The sequence below is a fragment of the Nomascus leucogenys genome, chromosome 8 (assembly GCF_006542625.1).
Source record: "Nomascus leucogenys isolate Asia chromosome 8, Asia_NLE_v1, whole genome shotgun sequence".
In the NCBI taxonomy this organism is placed as follows: Eukaryota; Metazoa; Chordata; class Mammalia; order Primates; family Hylobatidae; genus Nomascus; species Nomascus leucogenys.
The window spans coordinates 24,762,099-24,785,987 of record NC_044388.1 but is presented as its reverse complement, the minus strand read 5'-3'; the positions used below and the strand labels follow the sequence as shown (position 1 = coordinate 24,785,987).

The window sequence follows — 23,889 nt, the reverse complement described above, 5'->3', positions numbered from 1 at the left end:
CTTCTCCAGGTTTACTCTCTATGCTTTCTTGATTTTTAACCCCTGATTCTAACCCTTCTCTTGGTCTTTTAAACTGTCTTCATGGGGAGCCACGTGAAAGGTGCATTATACCAGGTTTGCAACTAGATTTTAATCAGCCTGTCATTTGTAATAGTATATGATGGCATGCTCTTAGAAATAAACACATTTTCTATTTTAATGGAGGGTCTTAGGCCTTGTTATTTAAAATTACACGGTCTGTACTGGAACTTTACATGGAGATTAACTAGCAAAATTGCATTATTCTTGAGAATAAAAAGCTTTCCTATTTTGGATCACATGAATGGAAGAAGATCAGAAGTATTCTCAGCTACTCTGCTTCCTGCTGTCCTTGTTCTTTCCAGTCACTAGCAAGAAAAGAAGCAAACCACCTGGTCTGCTTCCTTTGAAAAGCCTTGGAAAAGGAAGGAAAAATAGTCTTGCCAAAACCCATCCTGTAACTACTGGACTCTTGACTGGGATCATTCAACTGTGTAGACTAAGAAGAGGAAAGAAAGAGTGTGGGAAAAGACAATTGAGGTTATGATGGAAGGGCCAGGGCAGTGAACGCAGCAAAGGCTAACTAGTGGCCCTCAACAGAGTCACTGTAATAGTGTGTGCTTCTTGCTTTGCCCCAGACATGGCTTCTCTGCTCACTTTTCTGTGCCTCTGTCTTTTTTGCAAATTGAATCCCTTATATCAGATCATCAATAATTTATAATAAAAATAAGACAAAGAACTGAAAATCCCTAAGATTACTATTCAAACTCTGGGCTGTCATGTTTATTGACTTAAATGAATAGTTGTTTTTTTGGTGTATATGGATTTTGGTGTATATGGTGTATATATTACAGGTATAATAACAGATCTAACATTGCAGTGACTTATAGGCAATAGCCCGTTCAGTTTAGGCCATAGGTGCTGAGTGAAATGTATAGTTTACTTATGAAGTTCTTGTACTTTAATCTTATTGGCTCAAAATTTCTTGAAGAAATGGCATTCTTAGACTCATCTTTCCAAATACGTATGGTTATTTTAATTAATGACAAGGGCATACTTTTTTTTTTTTTTTTGCTGGGATAGTCATGATGTTACTCTTGTTTGTTTTTCACAGCATTTAAAACTCTGTGATTTTAACAAAAATTGGGCCTACATGGAATTACAGGGGAACATTTGTACACTAGCATTGTTGGATAGAAAAATTAGTTTACCCAGCTAAAGACACAACAGGGCAGACTTAATCTAAGAAATGAGAAACAATGAGTGCATTCTCTAATTAGAATTCTGTTTACATTTGCATTGGCAAGTTAATCATTCCTTTGTTTCAAGAAGCCTCTATTAGCTCTAATTGAATTCTCTGACTAATAACCTGTCAAGTATTTGTACTTCTACAAGTTTGTGGAAATTTCATACTTCCATTTTGTCATGGAGACTTGGTGTCTTGGACAAGTTGCTTAGATACTGACTCACAATCAGGGCAGCCGACATTACTTATACCAATAATCAATTATCTCACCTGCCATCACTGCAGACAGGACCTAAGTTTATTATATTATTAAATATTCAGTCTCATATTAGCCTCCGTGCAGGAGTATGAGTTTACGTTCTTCAGGCCATCTATATAGAAACAGCTGCTTTCCACATGTAGCTGGATTCACCTGTTATACACTGCCAAGAAGTTCAACCACAGATCTCTTCCTTCTCAACTGATGTATCTTTTCATTTTCTTCCTTGGAAATGCTTTATAATGAGGGCACTAGGGTTTTTATACTCATAGTTAAACAAATCTAGAATTTGGCTCATGATACTTGGCTGGGATAGCCACTTCAAAGTTACAAATGACTAGATTCCATCAAACCTGTCTTGACTAAAGGGGAAGCAGAACAAAGTCTAGTGGTTGAAATGCATGAACGTTCAGTTACACAGTCCTAAAAAAAGTCCTGTGACTTACTAGCTGTAACCTTGCTCAAACAATATAATCATTAAATTCTTGGTTTCTCCATGTGTAAATTAGGAATGGGGTGAGGAAAACACTAGATATTAGATAATGAAAATCAAGCACTTAGGAATGTGCAAAGAGTTTATAAATGCTTGCCTACACAATGCTGATGATCATAAAGAAAATGAAAACATTTATATTGTGGCAAGTGCTACAAAGGGTTCTGGTTACCTCCTTTTATGAACTATCCTCCCTTCTTTCTTAGTTAATGGAACTCTCAGCAATGCACCCTACACAAAGATTACCTTTCTCAGGTTCCCTTGCCACTTGGTTTGGCCATAAGGCTAAGTTATGAGATGGTAGCATATAAGTGAACAGGTTTTAAGAAATTTTTAGAAAGGCTCCTAGAAACATGGTAACGTCTATCTTACTCTTGCACATTTCTTTTGTTTCTACTCTGAAATATGGATGAAGTGAATGTGTATTCAGCAGCCACCTTGGAGAATGAGGAGATCTTGGAGAAGGAAACCATATTTTGAGAATGATGAAGCAAAAATAATAAATAATACATCCTGGCACCTTATTGACACGTGGGAGCTTTTATATTTTCCATTTCTGGACTTGTCTACGAGAGGGAAACAACACCGGTTATTCTGGTAGTTTTAACATTACAAATTAACTTCAGCCTAAATTATACAGGAGGATTTTGTTGTTGTTTAAAGTTTAGGATGTTGTAGTCTTGGGACAGATCTGCATTTTCACAGTTCTATGAAAGGGAGAGGAATTCAAATTGAAAAATACAAAAAAAGGCTAATTAATTTTTTTTCATAAGAAAGGGAATATAGAAAGGTCTGGGGTGAAAGCAGTGCAGTAGAAAGGAAAAGCTGTCTGATGAGAAGAGTTAAGACAAAGACATGTATGGACCATAAAGGCCATTTTTCTTGTTGCTGAGGAGGATTTTGTAGAAATGAGAGAAAAAAGACAACTAGTGCGAGGAGAAACTTGAATGAAAGCACTGAAATGCTTTAAGAGCTTCTAAGAAGTTTCCCAATGTAATACTAAAAGTGGGCCTGTAATGCTAGCACTTTGGGAGGCCAAGGCAGGCAGATCACTTGAAGTCAGGAGTTCAAAACCAGGCTGGCCAACATGGTGAAACCCGTTTCTACTAAAAATACCAAAAAAATTAGTGGTGTCTGGTGGTGCATGTCTGTAATCCCAGTTACTCGGGAGGTGGAGGCAGGAGAATCACTTGAACCCAGGACGCGGAGGTTGCAGTGAGCTGAGATCATGCCACTGCAATCTAGCCTGGGCAACAGAGGGAGACTCATTCTATGATAAAGACACATGCACACATATGTTTATTGTGGCACTATTCACAATAGCAAAGACTTGGAACCAATCCAAATGCTCATCAATGATAGATTGGATTAAGAAAATCTGGCACATATACACCACGGAATACTATGCAGCCATAAAAAAGGATGAGTTCATGTCCTTTGAAGGGACAAGGATGAAGCTGGAAACCACCATTCTCAGCAAACTATCACAAGATCAGAAAACCAAACAAACACCACATGTTCTCACTCATACATGCGAGTTGAACAGTGAGAACACATGGACACAGGGAGCGGAACATCACACACTGGTGCCTGTGGGGGGTTGGGGGTGGGGGGCTAGGGGAGGGATAACATTAGGAGAAATACCTAATGTAGGTGATGGATTGATGGGTGCGGCAAACCACCAGGGCACATGTATACCTATGTAACAAAACTGCACGTTCTGCACACGTAACCCAGAACTTAGAAAGTATAATTAAAATAAAAAGTAAACCCTATTTGACCCTTCTCCACCATCATCTTCAGTAAATTCTTCATGTCTTCATAATGCATTATGTAATTTGATCTATTTGCGTGCCTCTGTGTCACAGGATTATTGGTAATAAAAGTCCAGCTAATAATCTTAACAAATTAGTTTTTTCGGGAAACTTTTCTTGAAAAAAGTTGAAACTGTTTTAAGAGCTGACTGAATCATAAAACATGGTTGCAGAATATCTCTCAACCATATTTTTAGCATTATGGAAACTTACAAGAAAAAATTTGCCAATTTTAAATTCAATGAAAGTACTTTTAAGATTAACACCTTAGGACTTTACATTTGGCATGTTTTGGTAACAAACTGCTTTATAACAATAACTATAAAATGCTCCCATAGAAATAGGAGTTTCAATTCTCCTCTATACCCAAACTCAAGCAAGTCAGTTGCCACATCTCTCATTGGGAAGTCAAGTAGGGAAAGTAAAATACATGAAATTCTGAAGAGAAAGACAGATTTATTGGTAATCCTCCAGATTTTAGATAAATATTTTGCTCTGTAGCAAAAGTCATACCTGTGAGACTGTAGATTTGTTTGATAGTCTTGATATCACCTGAAAGAACAAACAGAAGTATTAATCATTTTATATCTCCTGGTGGTTTGGGACTGGGTGAAATGCAGCAGGCAGAGGAAAGAGAAATTTGTACAGAGTTTGCGGGAGGGAAGGAGCACAGGAAGGGGTGTGGATCTACCTGTGCAGGCCAGAGAAGAGAAAACGCCTTCTACAATGTGCCAAAAACAACTGCCTCATCCTACCCTCTAGGACCACTACTGATCAGTGTGTGTAATGAAAAAGGAGCACCAAGTTGAATGTCTACCACAGGATACCACACCTAGAAAATAATGATCACAATAGTGGGCTTATTGGCTGTATTTTCCATCTTGATGCTTCATTCTCTCTCTCCTTTTTTTTTCCTCTATCTCCCTATTCTTCTTTCTTGCTACTTTGCTAAATTTGCTCATCTTCCTTGATTTTTCTTTCTGGCTCTGTGGAAATAGAAATCTATGAAATCGTTTCTTATTTAATCTCATTACTTCTATTTATTCACCTCTCTTTTTGCCTGAACGCTCATGGGCATGAGCTATCCTTTCTGTTCCACTTGTTTTCCACTATCTCACTGTGGTAATCCCTGTGGACTAGGTTTCAGTTTACTGGGAATCCTAATCCCCTAATTGAATCAAATATTCCATTGATTACAAAAAAAGAAGAAAAACTGCTGCCAATCAGTGTTGATATACCATCAATTGTAAGACAGATTTAAATTTCAGAGATGCTAAAATGTGGGGAAAAATATATATCTTATTCACTTAGGCTTGAATCTCAGGACACATTTTGTATAAAATCAAACTATGGCACTATAGAGGAATATATTAAAAACATGCACCTTCCATGATGTACAAAGAAGCTCTGGAAATTATGACATGTCCTGGAAACATGCTTCTGATATTATCTACATTGTTTTTTGCTCAAATACACTTCTTTCATTTTAATGTGGTGATAGATGCTATTAATTAACATGATTTTATTCACATGAAAAAAAATTTGTACTTGAAAATGATCTGCCTAGTAAGCCAGACAAATTTGGTAATTCTGTCACCCTCTCCTCATTTTTTTCCCTAGATAATTAGGGAAATAGATCTGTTATATTTATACAAATGCCAGGATCATTATTGCTGTGCAAATATATGTTTCATCAGTATTTAATTTTGTGATAGCAGTCAACTGATTCTACATCTGCTTAGCCAGCTAAATATGCATTAATCAGATGCATTTTAGACATACGATTTGTAATAATTCCCTAAATGGTGACAAATAAAACAGCTGAATAATTAAAAATGTGAAAAATAAAATAAAATTATGGTGTTCTTGCTACTGTGGTAGATGTGAAAACATGTTTGTAAAAAGCCTTTCATTTATAGGTTGGATTACAGAAGAACATCACAATGGGATTCAAGAAGCCTGAACACCTCCAATCACAGATACCGTTAGAAATATAAGAGAAAGATGCTGGCCTTAGCATCTTCTGATTTGAGTATGCTTCCAGCTGTGTGGTTTACCACTAGATGAGTTCTGTCAAGTTGCTGAATCCCAGAGTCATTTTTCTATACTAGTGCTTTTCAAACATATATGTGCACATGAATTACTTAGGGATCTTATTAAAATGCAGATTCTGACATGGGAGGTCTGAGGTGGGGCCTGAAATTCCTAATTTCTAGTTAGCTCCTAGGTAATACTGGTACTGCTGGCCCTGGAGACACATTTTGAGTAGTAAGAGCTCATGACCAACATCACAGTTATTATCATCCTATTTCCTATCAATTATTTATTCATCATGTGATAACCACCCTGATAAGTGTTTCCCAGACATTATGCCCATTAATTCCCACTGTGATCCTATAATATAGGTATTTTTAGTCTCTATTCTGCAGAAGAGGAAACAAAAGGACCAAATTAATTAGAGTTAAGTGATTTGGTGATGACTGCAAAGTAATAACTGACTAAGCAGAGAAATGGACACCAGATTGGCTGTTATTAAGGTTAAATGCAATACTATATTTAAGTGTTCGGCATGCAATATATTTTTCTTCCTCCTACTTTTTGATACCTTTGATTACCTAAGGTAACCTTATCTCATCTTTTGCCAAATGTACTGATGGTCAAGAGTCAAGCAGAATAAGCCTAGTACCAAAATCTGGAATAGACACAATGAAAACAGAAAACTTCAGGCCAATATCCCTGATGAATATAGACATAAAAATCCTCAACAAAATACTAGCAAACTGAATCCAGCAGCACATCAAAAAGTTCATACAGCATGATCAAGTAGGCTTTATTCCTGGGATGCAAGGCTGGTTTGACATACAAAATTCAATAAATGTGATTCACCACATGAACAGAATTAAAAGCAAAACCCGAATGATCATCTCAATAGATGCAAATAAAATCAACTTCCCTTCATGATAATAACCCAGATTAGTCATCAGAGGAATATACCCGAAAATATTAAGAGCCATCTTTTGGGAAGGTAGCAGCTCTGTGTTTTTCTGGGACGGTGCTCCCACAGAGGCAAGCCCCCATTTTTGCTGTCTTGCAGCCCTCGCCCCTGTTGCCTTCAGGCTTCCAGAAGGTGCGTGGTGACAAGGGACTGGTGCAGATCCCCAGCACAATGCAGCTGCCCTGTGGAAAAAGCAGCCAGACCTTTTTCCACACAGGTCTCCATTCCTGTTTCTCCTTACTGGGCAGCCCTTGTGACCTGGGACTCCAACACAACTACCCTATCCCCACCTGAACATGTCAGCTGGAGGTGGCTCTGCAGTTCTCTGAGCAGGAACTCCCAGAGAAAACCCACAATTCCTCTGCCATTGCAGCTGCAGTGGTACTGCCCTAACTGCTCTGGGGCTGGGGAAGGAACAAAGGGCCTAGTCACTATGCTGGCACCTTCAGCACACTACACACCATAAGGAGAGGAATCCAGACCCTTTTCCCTGTGAGCCCAGGCCCCCCACTCTTCATGATGCAGGGCTTCTGGCTCCGGACCACAGATCAGCCTCCTCATCATAGCTGAGCACACCCACTGGTACTGGCTCTGAGGTTCCCTGGTGAGGGCTCCCAGAGGCAATCAACAGTCCTCCGTCATTGCCACAGCAGTGGTTCTGCTCCTGCTGCCCTTGGTATAGGGAAGAAACAGTCTGAGGGCTTCACCTGTGCTCCAAGCACACCACAGCCACCACACAGAGAGGAGCTCAGTCTCTCCTCCTTGTAAGCTCTCGAACCTCCATTCTTCACCAAGCAGGGCCCCCAGCTCAGGCCAGCAGTGCGTTTGTCTCATCCCCTGGCTGAACATTTCCAGTGGCAGGGGCGCTGTGTTTCTCTGAGGCAGACGTCCCAGAGACAACTGAAGGCCCACTCCCATGGCCACTGCAGGGTGGTACTGCTCTTGCTGCCCTCGGACTGGGGAAGGCAAAAAGACTGTGAGTGCTTTAATCACACTCCTAGGAAGCTGCAGTTGCCCTAAGGAGAAGAGGCCAGTCTGTCTACTCTGTGACCTACGTACCCTCCCTGCTTGTTATCAGGTAGGGCATCCCCAGTGCAGCCACCCCAACCTTGACTGATTATACTGATTGGTAGCAACTCTGCATTTCTCTGGAGTGGAGCCCCCAGAGACGAGAGAAAGGCCCTCTGTCACAGTCACTGCTAAGGTCCTTGGCCTTGCTGCCTCCAAGCTGAGGAGGCCACATAAAGCCTGAGCTTACCCCAGAATTGCAGTGTGCAGCCCAGGAGAGCCAAACCGAGATCTGCAGCCAGCACTCAAGTGGGAGAGGAGCCTACACTGTCAGAGTGCTGAGAGGGAGCACAGCTGCAATCATGAGGAAATACAGAGGAGCCACATGGCCAAGCAAGTGCCTACCTACTGGCCATTTCACTTAAGCACCACCTACTAAATCACAGCACAAACTTCAGCACCAAAAATACTTCTGGTAATATACTCCTCTGTGAAACCAAAGACGAGCTCAGCTAAAAATAAAGGCCCTGCACAAAGCCTCGGCCCTCTGAAAACATCCAGAAATGAAACCTACTGATTATACCCAAATTACACCACAGTTAAAGGAACACCAGCCCACACAGATGAGAAAGAACCAGCGTAAGAACTCTGGGAGCTCAAAAAGCCAGAGTGGCCTCTTTCCTCCAAACAACCACACTAGTTCCCCAGCAAGAGTTCCTAACTGGGTTGAAATCACTGAAATGCCAGAAATAGAATTCAGAATATGGATGGGAACATAGACCATCGAGATTCAGGAGAAAGTCAGTACCTAATACAAGGAATCTAATGAGTACCATAAAATGATTCAGGAGCTGATGGATGAAATAGCCATTATAAAACAGAAGCAAATAGCTGAAAAACACACTACAAGAATTTTACAATGCAACCTCAAGTATTAAGAGCACAATAAACCAAGCTGAGGAAAGAATCTCAGAGTTCGAAAACCGGCTCTCTGAAATAACTCACTAAAACAGAAAATACATAAAAAAGAATGAACAAAACCTCTGAGAAATATGAGGTTATGTAAAGAGACCAAAATCTATGAATCATTGGGGTCCCTGAAAGAGCTAGGGAGAAAGCAAGCAACTTGGAAAACATATTTCAGAATATCATCCATGCAAACCTTCCCATCCTGTCTAGACAGGCCAACATTCAAATTCAGAAAATGCAGAGAACTCCGGTGAGATACTAAAGAGGAAGACATCCCCAAGACACATAATCATCAGATTTTCCAAGGTTGAAATGTAAGAAAAAATGTTAAAGGCAGCTAGAGAGAAGGGACAGGTCACCTACAAAGGGAACCCCATGAGGTTAACAGCAGACCTTTCAGTATAAACTCAACAAGCCAGAAGAAATTGGGGGCCTATATCAACATTCTTTTTTAAAAAAAACTTTATCTTAAGTTCAAGGGTACATGTGCATGTTTATTATATAGGTAAACTTGTGTCACGGGGGTTTGATATACAGATTATTTCATCCCCCATGTACTAAGCCTAGTACCTATTACTTATATTTTCTGATCCTCTCCCTCCTCCAACCCTTCACCCTCTGGTAGGTCTCAGTGTCTGTTGTTCCCCTTTTGGTGTCCATGTGTTTTCATCATTTAGTTCCCACTTGTAAGTGAGAAAATGTGGCATTTGGTTTTCTGTTCCTGCATTAGTTTGCTTAGGATAATGGCCTCCAGCTCCATCCATGTTCATTTAGAGAACATGATCTCATTCTCTTTTACGGCGGTGTAGTATTCCATGGTGTGTGTGTGTGTGTGTGTATACATATATAGAGATTGTATGTGTATATATATATCTATATATACGTATATAGAGATTGTATGTGTATATATATAGTGTATATATATACACATACATATATATAATACATATAAATGTGGGATATATATATGTGTGTGTGTGTATATATATATATATATATATATCTCATTTTCTTTTATCCAGTCTATCATCAATGGGCTTGTAGATTGATTCCATATCTTTGCTATTGTGAATAGTGCTGCAATGAACATATGTGTGCATGTGTCTTTATGGTAGAACAATGTATATTCATTTGGGTATATACCCAGTAATGTGATTGCTGAGTTGAATGGTAGTTCTGTTTTTAGCTCTTTGAGGAATCGGCACACTGCTTTCCACAACAGTTGAACTAATTTACACTCCCACCAACAGGGCATTCTTCCTTTTTATCTGCATCTTTCCAGCATCTGTTATTTTCTGACTTTTTAATAATAGACATTCTAACTGGTATGAGATGGTATCTCATGGTTTTGATTTGCATTTCTCTAATGATCAGTGATACTGAGCTTTTTTTTCATGTGACTGTTGGCCACTTGTAGGTCTTTTTTTGAAAAGTGCCTGTTCATGGCCTTTACCCACTTTTTAGTGGAGTTGTTTGTGTTTTGCTTGTAAATTTGTTTAAGTTCTTTATGGATGCGGAATATTAGACCTTTGTCAGATGCATGGTTTGCAAAAATTTTCTACCACTCTGTAGGCTGTTTGTTGATAGTGTCTTTTGTTGTGCAGAAGCTCTTTAATTAGATCCCACTCGTTAATTTTTGCTTTTATTGCTTTCAGCATCTTTATCATGAAATCTGCCAGGTCCTATGTCCAGAATGGTGTTTGCCTAGGTTGTCTTCCAGGGTTTTTATAGTTGTGGGTTTTACATATAAGTCTTTAATCCATCTTGAGTTGACTTTTATATATGGTGAAAGAAAGGGGTCCAGTTTCAATCTTCTGCATACGGCTAGCCAGTTATCCCAGAACTATTTATTGAATAAGGAGTCCTTTCCCCATTGCTGGTTTTTGTCAGCTTTGTTGAAGATCAGATGGTTGTAGGTGTGTGGCCTTATTTCTGGACTTTCAATTCTGTTCCATTGACTTATGTGTCTGTTTTTGTACAGTATCCCAGCATTCTTAAAGAAAATAATTTTCAACCAAGCATTTTATGTCCAGCCAAACTAAGCTTCATAAGTGGAGGAGAAATAAGATCCTTTTCAGACAAGTAAACGCTGAGGGAATTCATTACCACCAGGCCTGCCTTACAAGAGGTCCTGCAAGGAGCACTAAACATGGAAAGAAAAACAAACAAACAAACATACCAGCCACTACAAAAACACACTTAAGTACACAGACCAGTGACACCATAAAGCAACCATACGAACAAATCTATATAATAGCAAGCTAACAACATAAGAGGATCAAATCCACACATATAAATGTTAACTTGGAATGTAAATGGACTAAATGCTCCATTTAAAAGTAACAGAGTGGCAACATGGAGAAAGAAGCAATACCCCCTGGTATGCCATCTTCAAGAGATCCATCTTACATGCAATGACAATCACAGGCTCAAAATAAAGGGATAAAGAAAAATCTACCAAGCAAATGGAAAACAGGAAAAGGCATTTTCCTTTTTTCAATTTCTTTAAATTTCAACTTCTGATACCAAAAACTGGCAGAGACACAACAAAAAAAGAAAACTTCAGGTCAATATCCTTGATGAACACAGACAAAAATCCTCAACAAAATACTAGCAAACTGAATCCAGCAGCACATCATAAAGCAAATTCACCAAGATCAAGTAGGCTTTATCCCTGGGATGCAAAGTTGGTTCAACATACACAAATAAATAAATATGATTCATCACATAAAGAGAACTAAAATAAAAAACCCATGTTTATCTCAATAGATGCAGAAAAGTCTTTTGATAAAATTCAACATCGCTTCATGTTAAAAACCTTCAATAAACTAGTCACTGAAGGAATATACTTTAAAATAATAAGAGCCATCTATAACAAATCCACAGCTAACATAATACTAAATGGGCAAAAGCTAGAAGCATTCTGTTGAAAACCAGAACAAGGCAGGGATGCCCTCTATCATGACTCCTATTCAACATAGTACTGGAAGCCTTGGCCAGGGTAATAAGGCAAGAGAAACAAAAGGCATCCAAATAAGAGAGAAGGTCAAACTATCCCTGTGTGTAGACAACATAATTTTATATCTAGAAAACCCCATAGTCTCTGCCCAAAAGCTCTGTGATCTGGTAAACAATTTCATCAAAGTTTCAGGTACAAAATCAATGTACAAAATCAGTAGCATTCCTATATATGAATGATATCCAATCTAAGAGCCAAATCAAGAATGTAATCTCATTTGCAGTTGCCACAAAAAGGGTAAAATACTGAGGAATACAGCTAACCATAGAGGTGAAAGATCTCTACAATGAGAATTATAAAACACTGCTCAAGGAAATCATAGATGACACACACAAACACATGGAAAAACACTCCATGCTCATGATTAGGAAGAATCAATATCATTAAAATGGCCATACTGCACGGAGTAATTTACAGATGCTATTCCTATGAAACTGCCAGTGACATTCTTCATGTAATTTAAAAAAAAATTTTAAATTTGTACAAAACTAAAAAAGAGCCTGAATAGCAAAGGCAATCCTAAGCAAAAAGACAAAGCTGAGGTATCATGTTACCTGACTTCAAGCTATATTACAAGGCTACAGTAACCAAAATAGCAGGGTCCTGGTACAAAACCAGACATATAGACCAATGGAACAGAATAGAGATCTCAGAAATAAGGCTGCACACCTACAACTGTCTGATCTTCAACAAAGCCAACAAAAACCAGCAATGGGGAAAGGACTCCCTATTTAATAAGTGGTGTAAATGGTGCTGGGATAGCTGGCTAGCCATATGAAGAACATTGAAACTGGACCCCTTCCTTATACCATAAACAAAAGTTAACTCAAGATGAATTAAAGACTTAAACGTGAAACCCAAAACTATAAAAACTCTGGAAGACAACCTAGGCAATACCATTCTGGACATAGGACCTGGCAAAGATTTCACGAAAAAGATGCCAAAAGCAATTGCAACAAAGGCAAAAATTGACAAATAGGAACTAATTAAAGTATGGAGCTTCTGCATAGCCAAAGAAACTATCAGCAGAGAGAAAAGGCAACCTACGGAATGGGAGAAATATTTGCAAACTGTGCATCCAACAAAGGTCTAATATCCAGAATCTACAAGGAACTTACACAAATTTACAAGCAAAAACCAAGCAACCCCATAAAAAAGTGGGCAGAGGATAGGAACAGCCACTTTTCAGAAGAAGACATACAAGTGGCTAGAAAACATGAAAAAATGCTCATCATCACTAACCATTAGAGAAATGCAAATCAAATCCACAATGAGATAGTATTTCACAGCAGTCAGAATGGCCATTATTAAAAGTTGAAAAATAAATGCTAGCAAGGTTATGGGGGAAAAGGAACACTTATATACTGTTGGTAAGAGTATAAATTAGTTCAACTGTTGTGGAAAGAAGTGTGGTGACTCCTCAAAGAGCTAAAAAAGAACTACCATTTGATCCAGCAATCCCATTACCAGGTATATACCCATATACCAGGTATATAGCCATATAGACTTTTACCATAAAGACACATGCATGCATATGTTCACTGCAGCACTGTTCACAATAGCAAAGACATGGAGTCAACCTAAATGGTCATAAATAGAAGACTGAATGTATTAGTTCATTTTCATGCTGTTCATAAAGATATATCCAAGACTGGGCAATTTACAAAATAAAGAGGTTTATTGGACTTACAGTTCCACATGACTTAAGAGGACTCACAATCATGGCAGAAGGCAAGGAGGAGCAAGTCACATCTTATACGGATGACAGCAGGCAAAGAGAGAGCTTGTGTAGGGAAACTCCTGTTTTTAAAATCATTGGCCCTCGTGAGACCCATTTACCATCATGAGGACAGCAAGGGAAAGGCCCACTCCATGATTCAATCATCTCTCACTGGGTCCCTCCCACAACACATGGGAATTATGGGAGGTACAAGACGAGATTTGCGTGGGGACACATATCACTGGATAAAGTAAATGTGGTACATATACACTATGGAATACTATGCAACCACAAAAGAGAATGAGCTCCTTTCCTTTGCAGCAACATGGGTGGAGCTGGAGGCAATTATCCTAAGCAAACTAACACAGGAACAGAAAATCAAATACTACATGTTCTCACTTATAAGTGGCACTAAACAATGAAAACAAAGAAGAGAACAACAGACACTGGGGCCTACTTGAGGGTGAAGAGTGAGAGTAGGCAAAGGATCAGAAAAAATATCTACTGGGTACTAGGCTTAGTACATGGCTGATGAAATAATCTATATACCAAAACTCTGTGATACACAGTTTATGTATATAGCAAACCTGCATATGTACCCCTGAACCTAAAATAAAAGTTATAATAAAACAATCTATATTAATGGTTCATCATGTACTAATGTAATTTGTAATATAAATAACATAAGGAGAATAATGTTGTGTAGAGCAGGAAAAAAAATAATAATAAGACTCGTCAATAATAAAGCCACAGCCAATATCATATGGAATGAGCAAAAGCTAAAACCCTTCCCCTTGAAAACTGGAACAAGAGAAAGATGCTGTATTTGTCAATTTTCACACTTCTATAAAGATACTACCTAAGACTGGGTAATTTATAAAGAAAAGGGGTATAATTGACTCACAGTTCTGCTTGGCTGGGGAGGCCTCAGAAAACCTACAATCATGGCAGAAGGGGAAGCAGGCACATCTTGCATGGTGGCAGGCATGAGAGGGAAGCAAGTGTATGAGAGCACAGGAAAAACTGCCATTTATAAAACCATCAGATCTAATTCACTCACTGTCACGAGAGCAGCATGGAGAAAACTGCCCCATAATCCAATCACTTCCCAGCAGTTCTTCCCCTAAACACCTGGAGATTACAACTTAAGATGAGATTTGGGTGGGGACACAAAGCCTAACCATGTAAGATGCCCACTCTCCCTGTTCCTGTTCAACATAGTACTGAAAGTCCTAGCCAGAACAGTTAAGCAAGAGAAAGAAACAAAAGGCATCCAAATAGGAAGAGAAGAGGCCAAACTGTCTCTCTTTGTGATGATATTATTGTATATCCAGAAACCCCTAAAGACTCTGCAAAGAGGCTACTAGAACTGATAAACAATTTTAGTAAGGTTTTAGGATACAAAAATCAATAGCATTTCTATACACCAATAATGTCCAGGCTGAAAGTCAAATCAAGAACACAATCTCATTTACAATAGCCACAAAGAAAATGAAATACCTAGAAAAACAGCTAATCAAAGAGGTGGAGGATCTCTACATGGAAAATTACAAAAGTTTTCTGAAAGAAGTCAGAAATCACACACACACACACACACACACACGAAAAAACATTCCATGCTCAAGGACTAGAAGAATCAGTGTCATGAAAATGACCATGCTGGCCAAAGCAACTTACAGATTCAATGCTACTCCTATCGAACTACCAATATCATTCTTTAAAAAATGAGAAGAAACTATTTTAAAATTCATATGGAACCAAAAAAGAGCCCAAACAGCAAAAGCAATTCTAAGCAACAACAACAACAAAAATGAAGCTGGAGGCATCACACTACCTGACTTGCAACTACACCATAAGGCTATAATGAACAAACAGCATGGGTACTGGTACAAAAACAGACACACAGACCAATGGAACAGAATAGAAAACTCAGAAACGAAGCCACATGTTTAAAACCTCTCACCTTCCACAAGATCGACAAAAATAAGTAATGGGAAAGGACTCCCTATTCAATCAATGGTGTTAGGATAACTGGATAGCCATATGCATAAGAATGAAACTAGACCCCTATCTGTCACCACATACAAAAATTGACTCAAGATGGATGAAAGATAGAAGTATAAGACCTAAAATTATAAATATCTTAGATGAAAACCTAGGAAGTACTCTTCTTGACATTAGTGTTGGCAAAGAATTTTTTGCCAAGTCCCCAAAAGCAATTGCAGTGAAAACAAAAAATGACAAGTCCGATCAAATTAAACTAAAGACCTTCTGCATAACAAAAGAAACTATCAAGAGAGTAAACAGACAACTGACAGAATGGGATAAAATATTTACGAACTACACATCTGAAAAAGGTCTGATTATCCAGAATCTATAAGAAACTTAAACAAATTTACAAGCAAAAACCAAACAACTCTATTAAAAAGTGGGCAAAAGACATGAACAGATTCCTCTCAAAAGAAGACACACAAGTGGCCAACAAACATGAAAAAAAGCTGTCATCACTAATCATCAGAGAAATGCAAATCAAAATCACAATGAGATACCATTTCACACTAGTCAGAACGGTTATTATTAAAAAGTCAAAAAACAACAGATGCTGGCAAAGCTGTGGAGAAAAGGAAAAGCTGTTGCTGGGAATGTAAATTAGGTCAGCCACTGCGAAAAGCAGTTTGGAGATTTCGCAAAAAACGAAGACCTATTATTTGACCCAGCAATTCCATTACTGGGTGCATACCCAAAGGAAAATAGATCACTACGTCAAAAAGAAATGTTCACTCATATATTCATTGCTGCACTACTCACTGTAGCAAAGACATAGAATCAACATAGGTGACCATCAGTGGTGGATTGGATAAAGACAATGTGGTACATATCCACCACAGTGATAAATTACCATAGTAATACAGTCATGAAATAGAATGAAATCATGTCTTTTACAGCAACATGGATGCATCTGGAGGCAAGAATCCTCAGCAAACTAATGGGGGACAGAAAACCAAATACCACATGTTCTCATTTACAAATGGGAGCTAAACAATGAGTACACATGTACATAAACATAGGAATAATAAACATTGGGGACTGCTAGAGAGAGCGGGGAAGAGGGCCTGGGTTGAAAATCTACTTGTTGGGTACTATGCTCACTACCTTGGTGCAATATCCCCATGTAATAAACCTGTCCATGTACCCCGTATATCTAAAATAAAGGCTGAACATTTTTTTGAAAGTGTGAGGCATAATCAAGTGTACTCCATTCACACACCCACTCACACATATATATGTATGTAATTAGTAATTTCCCAGGAATCTGATGGGCTATCTCAATAATTTCATTTACACGTAGTATTAATCACTTATGCTTAAAAAGAGCACTATAATATGTTTATTCAGATGATTAACACTTCATACCAATCCAGATTCTGCCCAGAGTATTTTTTTTATTGGAAACTCAGCATTTTAAAGCTAGAAGTGACCACAGACTGTCTGCTGAAATGATTTCTCTACTTGTCAAAGAATAGAATGTCTTGAGTAGCTTTCTTAAAAAAAAAATCCATTGTGCTAACTACAGTGAGTCTCTTACAGCTGGTGGTGGATGGAACCCAGTGATCCAGAGTTTTCCAAAAGTCTCCAGGTTACATGTGAAACCATTGAGTTAGTCCAACTCTCTCACTTTAGAAACAGTGTTTAGAAACACTATTGCCCAGGGAGATGAGATTACTTGCTCACTTTAAGGGGGGAGACCACCCCTCATATTGTCTTATGCCCAATTTCTGCCTCCAAAGAAAGAAGTAGTAAAAACTAAAAGGCAGAAATGAAATCCACAGGCAGACAGCCTGGCCACACCCTGGGGCCTGGTAGTTAAAGACTGACCCCTGACCTAATTGGTTATGTTAGCTATAGATTACAGACATTGTATGGAAAAGCACTGTGAAAATCCCTGTCCTGTTCTGTTCCATTCTGATTACTACTGCAGGTGCATGCAACCCCCAGTCATGTACTCCCTGCTTGCTCAATCGATCCTGACCCTCTCACATGGACCCCCTTAGAGTTGTAAGCTCTTAAAAGGGACAGTAATTGCTCACTCGGGGAGCTCGGTCTTTGGAGATGTGAGTCTGCTGATGCTCCCAGTTGAATAAAGCTCTTTCCTTCTACAATCTGGTGTCTGAGGGGTTGTTGTCTGCGGCTCATCCTGCTACATTTCTTGGTTTCCTGACCAGGAAGCGAGGTGATTAACGGATGGATAGTCGAGTCAGCCCCTTAGGCGGCCTAGGCCTGCCCCGTGGAGCATCCCTGCGGGGGACTCCCGCCAGCTTGAGTGATACAGATCCTGAGAGCACTCTCGGGTAGGCATTTGCCCTGGTGGAATGCCTCGTCAGAGCGGTGGACAGCAGGCCCTCGTGGAGGATCAACGCAGTGGCTGAACACCGGGAAGGATCTGGCACTTGGAGTCCGGACATCTGAAACTTGGTAAGGCTGGTCTTTGGAACTTGCGCACTCCATTTGAGGGGAAGCGTGGCCTGATCACCCACGACGTGCCTGTACCGGCACTTTGGGTTTTGTTTTTGGCTTGACTTGGACTGCTTGATGCTTTGGTTTTGGTTTTGACTTCTTGATACTCTGATTTTGGTTTTGTTTCTGGTTTGGTGTAAACTGTAAAAGTGTGTGTGTGCCCTCTTTACCCGTTCTTTGTCTTGTGGTGTGAGTGTGGTGTGAGCGTGGTGTTTTGTCTGGAGGAAACATAGGTGAGGCACAAAGTAAGCCCATGCCACCAGGAACTATGTTGAAAAATTTCAAAAAAGGATTTAAGGGAGACTATGGAGTTACGACACCAGGAAAACTTAGAACTTTGTGTGAGACAGACGGGCCAGCATTACAGGTAGGTTGGCCATCAGAAGGAAGCCTGGACAGGTCCTTTCTCTCAAAAGTATGGCACAAGGTAACTTGTAAGCCAGGGCACCCAGATCAATTCCTGTATATACATATAGATTCTTGGTTACAGTTAGTTTTAGTTCCCCCACAGTGGTTAAGAGGACAGGCAGCAGCAGTACTAGTAGCAAAGGGACAGTTAAGGAAGGTTCTCGCTCCACTCGCTGCGGGAAGTCAGCACCAAAAGCCCTGTCTGTTCCAACACCAGAAGAATCATGGCAGGAATTGGTACCAGCAATACCCCCTCCTTATTGAGAGGAAGGGCTCCCCACTCCTGAACCCACAGCACCTCCACCTCCACAGGATAGCCACACTCCTAGACCACGCAGAGTAGACAAAAGGGGAAGTGAAGCCGCGGGAGAAACTCCTCCTTTGGCAGCTTGCTTACAGCCTAAGACTGGAATCCAAATGCCCCTGAGAGAACAGCAGTATTACTGGGGTAAATGAGGATGGACACGTGGTGGAAAGGCGTGCCTTTGTATCAACCTTTCACCTCTGCTGACCTCCTCAATTGGAAAAATAATACTCCACCTTATACCAAAAAGCCTCAAGCTTTAATTGACTTGCTCCAAACCGTTATACAGACTCATAATCCTACTTAGGCTGATTGCCACCAGCTGCTCACATACCTCTTTAATACAAATAAAAGGCGAAGGGTGCTCCAGGCGGCAACTAAGTGGCTAAAGTAGCACATCCCAGCTGATTACCAAAACCCCCAAGAATATATAAGAATTCAGCTGCCAAGAACAGACCCCCAGTGGGACCTGAACGAGGGGGACCAGACACGGAGAGGCTAAGACGGTACCCTAAGGCATTGACAAAAGGTCTAAAGAAAGGGGCTCAAAAGGCTACAAATTTAAATAAGGTCTCTGAGGTCATCCAAGAAAAAGAGGAGAATCCACCACAATTCTATGAAAGACTGTGTGAGGCTTACCATATGTACACTCCTTTTGATCCAGATAGCCCTGAAAATCAGCGCATGATTAACATGGCCTTAGTTAGTCAAAGCGCAGAAGTTATCAGGAAAAAATTGCAGAAACAGGCAGGGTTTGTGGGTATGAATACCTCGCAGTTACTGGAAATAGCCAATCAAGTGTTTGTGAATAAAGATGCAACAAGCCGCAGAGAAAGCCGAACACCAGGCCAGGCGGAAACGCCAATTTACTGGCCATGGCCATTAAGGGAATTCCCCCGGAAAGGAAAAGAAAAGGGGGGTTCTGGGAAGAATACTTAAGTCTAATCGCCCACACTTACAACGTAACCAATGCTCCTATTGTAAGGAAATAGGACATTGGAAAAATAAGTGTTCCCAGCCGAAGGAAAAACAAGGTGATTCAGAACAAAAGACCTCAGATAAAGATGAGAGAGCTTTGTTCAATCTGGCTGAAGGGCTATTAGACTGAAGGGGACTGGGCTCAAGCGCCCCCAAGGAGCCCACGGTCAGACTTACAACTGGAGGCAAGGACATTAAGTTTTTGGTTGATACTGGTGCTGAACATTCAGTAGTGACCACCCTGGTCACCCCCTTATCCAAGAAAACCATTGATACAATCGGAGTAACAAGTTTCCACTAAGCAGGCTTTCTGTCTACCACGGACCTGCTTGGTGGGGGGACATAAAATAGTTCACCAGTTCTTGTACGTGCCTGACTGTCCCTTGCCTTTGCTGGGAAGAGACTTGCTTAGCAAGCTGAGAGCCACCATCTCCTTTACAAAACAGGGCTCTTTACAGCTAAAGTTACTGGGAACAGGAGTTACCGTGGCCCTTACGGTCCCCCAGGAAAAAGAATAGAGACTTTTTCTAACTGAGCCAGGCCAAGAGATAAAACCAGTCTAGCTAAGTGATGGCCCCGAGTATGGGCAGAGGATAATCCTCTGGGACTGGCAGTCAGTCAAGCCCCCGTACTCACAGAAGTTAAGCCTGGAGCCCAGCCAATTAGACAAAAGCAGTATCTGGTTCCCAGAGAAGCTCTTGAAGGAATCTAGGTTCATCTCAGGTGCTTAAAAGCACCTATAATTTAGAATTATAGTTCCTTGCCAGTCTCCACAGAACACCCCCCTCCTGCCTGTCCCTAAGCCAGGGACAAAGGACTACCGGCCAGTGCAGGACTTGTGCTTGGTCAACCAAGCTACAGTGACTCTGCACCCAACAGTTCCTAACCCTTACACATTGTTAGGGCTACTGCCTGCTGAGGACAGCTGGTTTACCTGTCTGGACTTAAAAGATGCCTTTTTAGCATCAGACTAGCTCCTGAGAGCCAGAAGCTGTTTGCCGTTCAGTAGGAGGATCCGGAGTCAGGTGTCATTACTCAGTACACTTGGACTCGGCTTCCCCAAGGGTTCAAGAACTCCCCTACTATCTTCAGGGAGGCCCTGGCTCAAGACCTGCAAAAGTTTCCTGCTAAAGACCTAGGCTGCATCTTGCTCCTGTACATGGACGACCTTCTGCGGGGACACTCCATGGCAGTCGGGTGCGCAAAAAGTATGGATGTCCTACTTCAGCACCTGGAGGACTGTAGGTAGAAAGTGTCCAAGAAGAAAGCTCAGATCTGCAGACAGCAGGTATGCTACCTGGGATTCACTATTCGGAAAGGGGAGCGCAGCCTGGAGTCAGAAAGCAGGTAATTGCAGCCTACTGGAACCTAAAACCAGAAGGCAGGTAAGGGAATTCCTAGGAGATGTAAGGTTTTACAGATTATAGATTCCAAACTTTGCAGTACTAGCCCAACCTTTGTATGGGGCTACAAAGTGGGGCAACCAGTAACTTTTAAATGGGAGTCTCTACAACAGCAAGTCTTTTGTAAGTTAAAGGAAAAACTTACGTCGGCCTGTGTCTTAGGACTACCAGATTTGACAAAGCCCTTTACACTCTGTGTGTCAAAAAGAAAAAAAAATGGCAGTTAGAGTTTTAACCCAGACTGTGGGGCCCTGGCCAAGACCAGTGGCCTATCTCTCAAAACAACTAGACGGGGTTTCCAAAGGCTGGCCACCATGCCTAAGGGCCTTGGCAGCAACAGCCCTGTTAGCACAAGAAGCAGATAAACTAACCCTTGGGCAAAAGCTGAATCTAAAAGCCCCCCATGCTGTGGCAACCTTGATGAATACCAAAGGACATCATTGGCTAACAAATGCTAAATTAACCAAGTACCAAAGCTTGCTATGTGAAAATCCCCACATAACAATTGAAGTCTGTAACAACCTAAATCCCACCACCCTGTTCCCATTATCAGAAAGGCTGGTTGAGCATAACTGTGTAGAGGTGTTGTGCTCAGTCTATTCTAGCAGACCTGACCTTCAGGACCAGCCATGGGCATCAGTAGACTGGGAGTTATATGTAGACGGGAGCAGCTTCATCAACCCACAAGATGAAAGATGTGCAGGATATGCGGTGGTAACTTTGGATGCTGTCATTGAAGCCAAACCATTGCCACAGGGCACTTCAGCCCAGAAGGCTGAGCTCATTGCTTCAACTCGGGCTCTAGAACTCAGTAAAAGTAAGACTGTAAACATCTACACTGACTCTATATGCCTTTCTAACCCTCAAGTGCATGGAGCATTATATAAGAAAAAGGGCCTGTTAAACTCTGGGGGAAAGGTCATAAAATATCAACAAGAAATTCTACAATTATTAAAGGCAGTGTAAAAACCTCAAAAGGTGGCAGTCATGCACTGCAGGGGACACCAGCGAGCCTCCACCTCGGTGGCGCTAGGAAACTCTCGAGCTAATTCAGAAGCTCGAAAAGCAGCATCTACCCCTTACCGGTCATCAGTAGCAGCCCCATTACTCCCTCAAACACCTGACCTGGTACCTACCTATTCTAAGGAAGAAAAAGACTTCTTCCACGCAGAAAGGGGGCAAGTAATTAAAGGAGGATAGATCAGACTGCCGGATAGGAAGGTAGCTGTGCCACAGTCGCTGGGACCCACAGTTGTATTGGCCGTGCACGAAACCACTCATCTAAGGTCAAGAGTCACTTAAAAAGTTGTTAGGCCGGTACTTCTACATCTCACATTTGCCAGCCCCTGCCAAAGCAGTAGCACAACAGTGCGTTACTTGCCAACAGCACAATGCGAGGCAAGGCCCCACTGTTCCACCCGGCATACAAGCTTACGGAGCGGCTCCTTTTGAGGATCTTCAGGTAAATTTCACAGAAATGCCGAAATGTGGAGGTAACAAGTATTTGCTGGTTCTTGTGTGTACTTACTCTAGGTAGGTGGAGGCTGATCCAACACAAACTAAAAAGGCCTACGAAGTAACCCGTGTGCTTCTCTGAGATCTTATTCCTAGGTTTAGACTGCCCTTACGAATCGGCTCAGGTAAAAGGTTTGTGACTGTACAGAAAACAGCAAAGGCATTAGGAATCACTTGGAAGCTACATGCCGCCTACCGACCTCAGAGTTCCGGAAAGGTGGAGTGAATGAATCAGACTATAAAAATAGTTTTAAAAAAGTATGTCAGAAAACAGGATTAAAATGGATACAGGCCCTTCCTATGGTATTGTTTAAAATTAAATGCACGCCTTCTAAGAAAACAGAATACTCCCCTTATGAAATACTGTATCATAGGCCTCCTCCTATACTACAGAGACTTCCAGGCACTCCCGGAGAGTTAGGTGAAATTGAATTACAGCGACAGCTACAGGCTTTAAGAAAAATTACAAAAGCAATCTCAACTTAGGTAAATAAGAGGTGTCCCATCAGCTTATTCTCCCCACTTCATCCTTTCTCTCCAGGTGATTGCATGTGGATCAAGGACTGAAACGTAGCCCCTTTACAGCCACCATGGAAAGGACCTCAGACTGTCATCCTGACCACCCCCATGGCTGTAAAGGTAGAAGGAATCCCAGCCTGGATCCACGACAGCTGTGTGAAACCTACAGCCACTGAAAACTAGCAGACAAAATCGAGCCTGGACAACCCCTGCAAAGTGACTCTGAGGAGGACGACAAGCCCTGCTCCAGTCACACCCGGAAGCTGACTGGTCTACGCACGGCCGAAGCATGAGAAGAATCATCGTAAAACTCATTTTCCTTATAATTTGGACTTGTATAGTAAAAACTTCCACTGATTTTCTCAGGTTACTGAGGTAAGGCAAGAAGGTAAAACAATCTTTCTGTTCTGTAGTTACTATGAATGCCTAGAAACTTTAAAAGGAGCATGTTTATATAATGACACTCAGTACAAGGTATGTAGTCCAGGAAACGATCAGCCAGATAGATGTGTGTTATGACCCCTCTGAGCCTCCCATGTCCACAGTTTTTAAAATAAGATTAAGAACTAAAGACTGGTGAGGACTTATAAATAATACGAGTAAAGTATTAGCCAGGACAAAAAAAAAGATTATGCCCAAATGCATAATCTTGAAATTTGATGCCTGTGCTGTCATTAATAGCAATAAGTTAGAAAGGAAATGTGAC

The 23,889-nt window shown here is 40.8% G+C and overlaps 1 protein-coding gene across 1 annotated transcript in view; it reads right to left on the bottom strand.

The window, feature by feature from the left end:
- The window catches only part of KCNH8 (potassium voltage-gated channel subfamily H member 8), a 368,934-nt gene that overhangs the window by 22,231 nt on the left and 322,814 nt on the right, over window positions 1-23,889 (bottom strand). Inside the window, exon 12 of the mRNA XM_003265242.3 lies at window positions 4,344-4,382. Within this exon, the coding sequence (XP_003265290.1) occupies window positions 4,344-4,382 (39 nt within the window). The remainder of the gene's footprint in view (window positions 1-4,343; window positions 4,383-23,889) is intronic.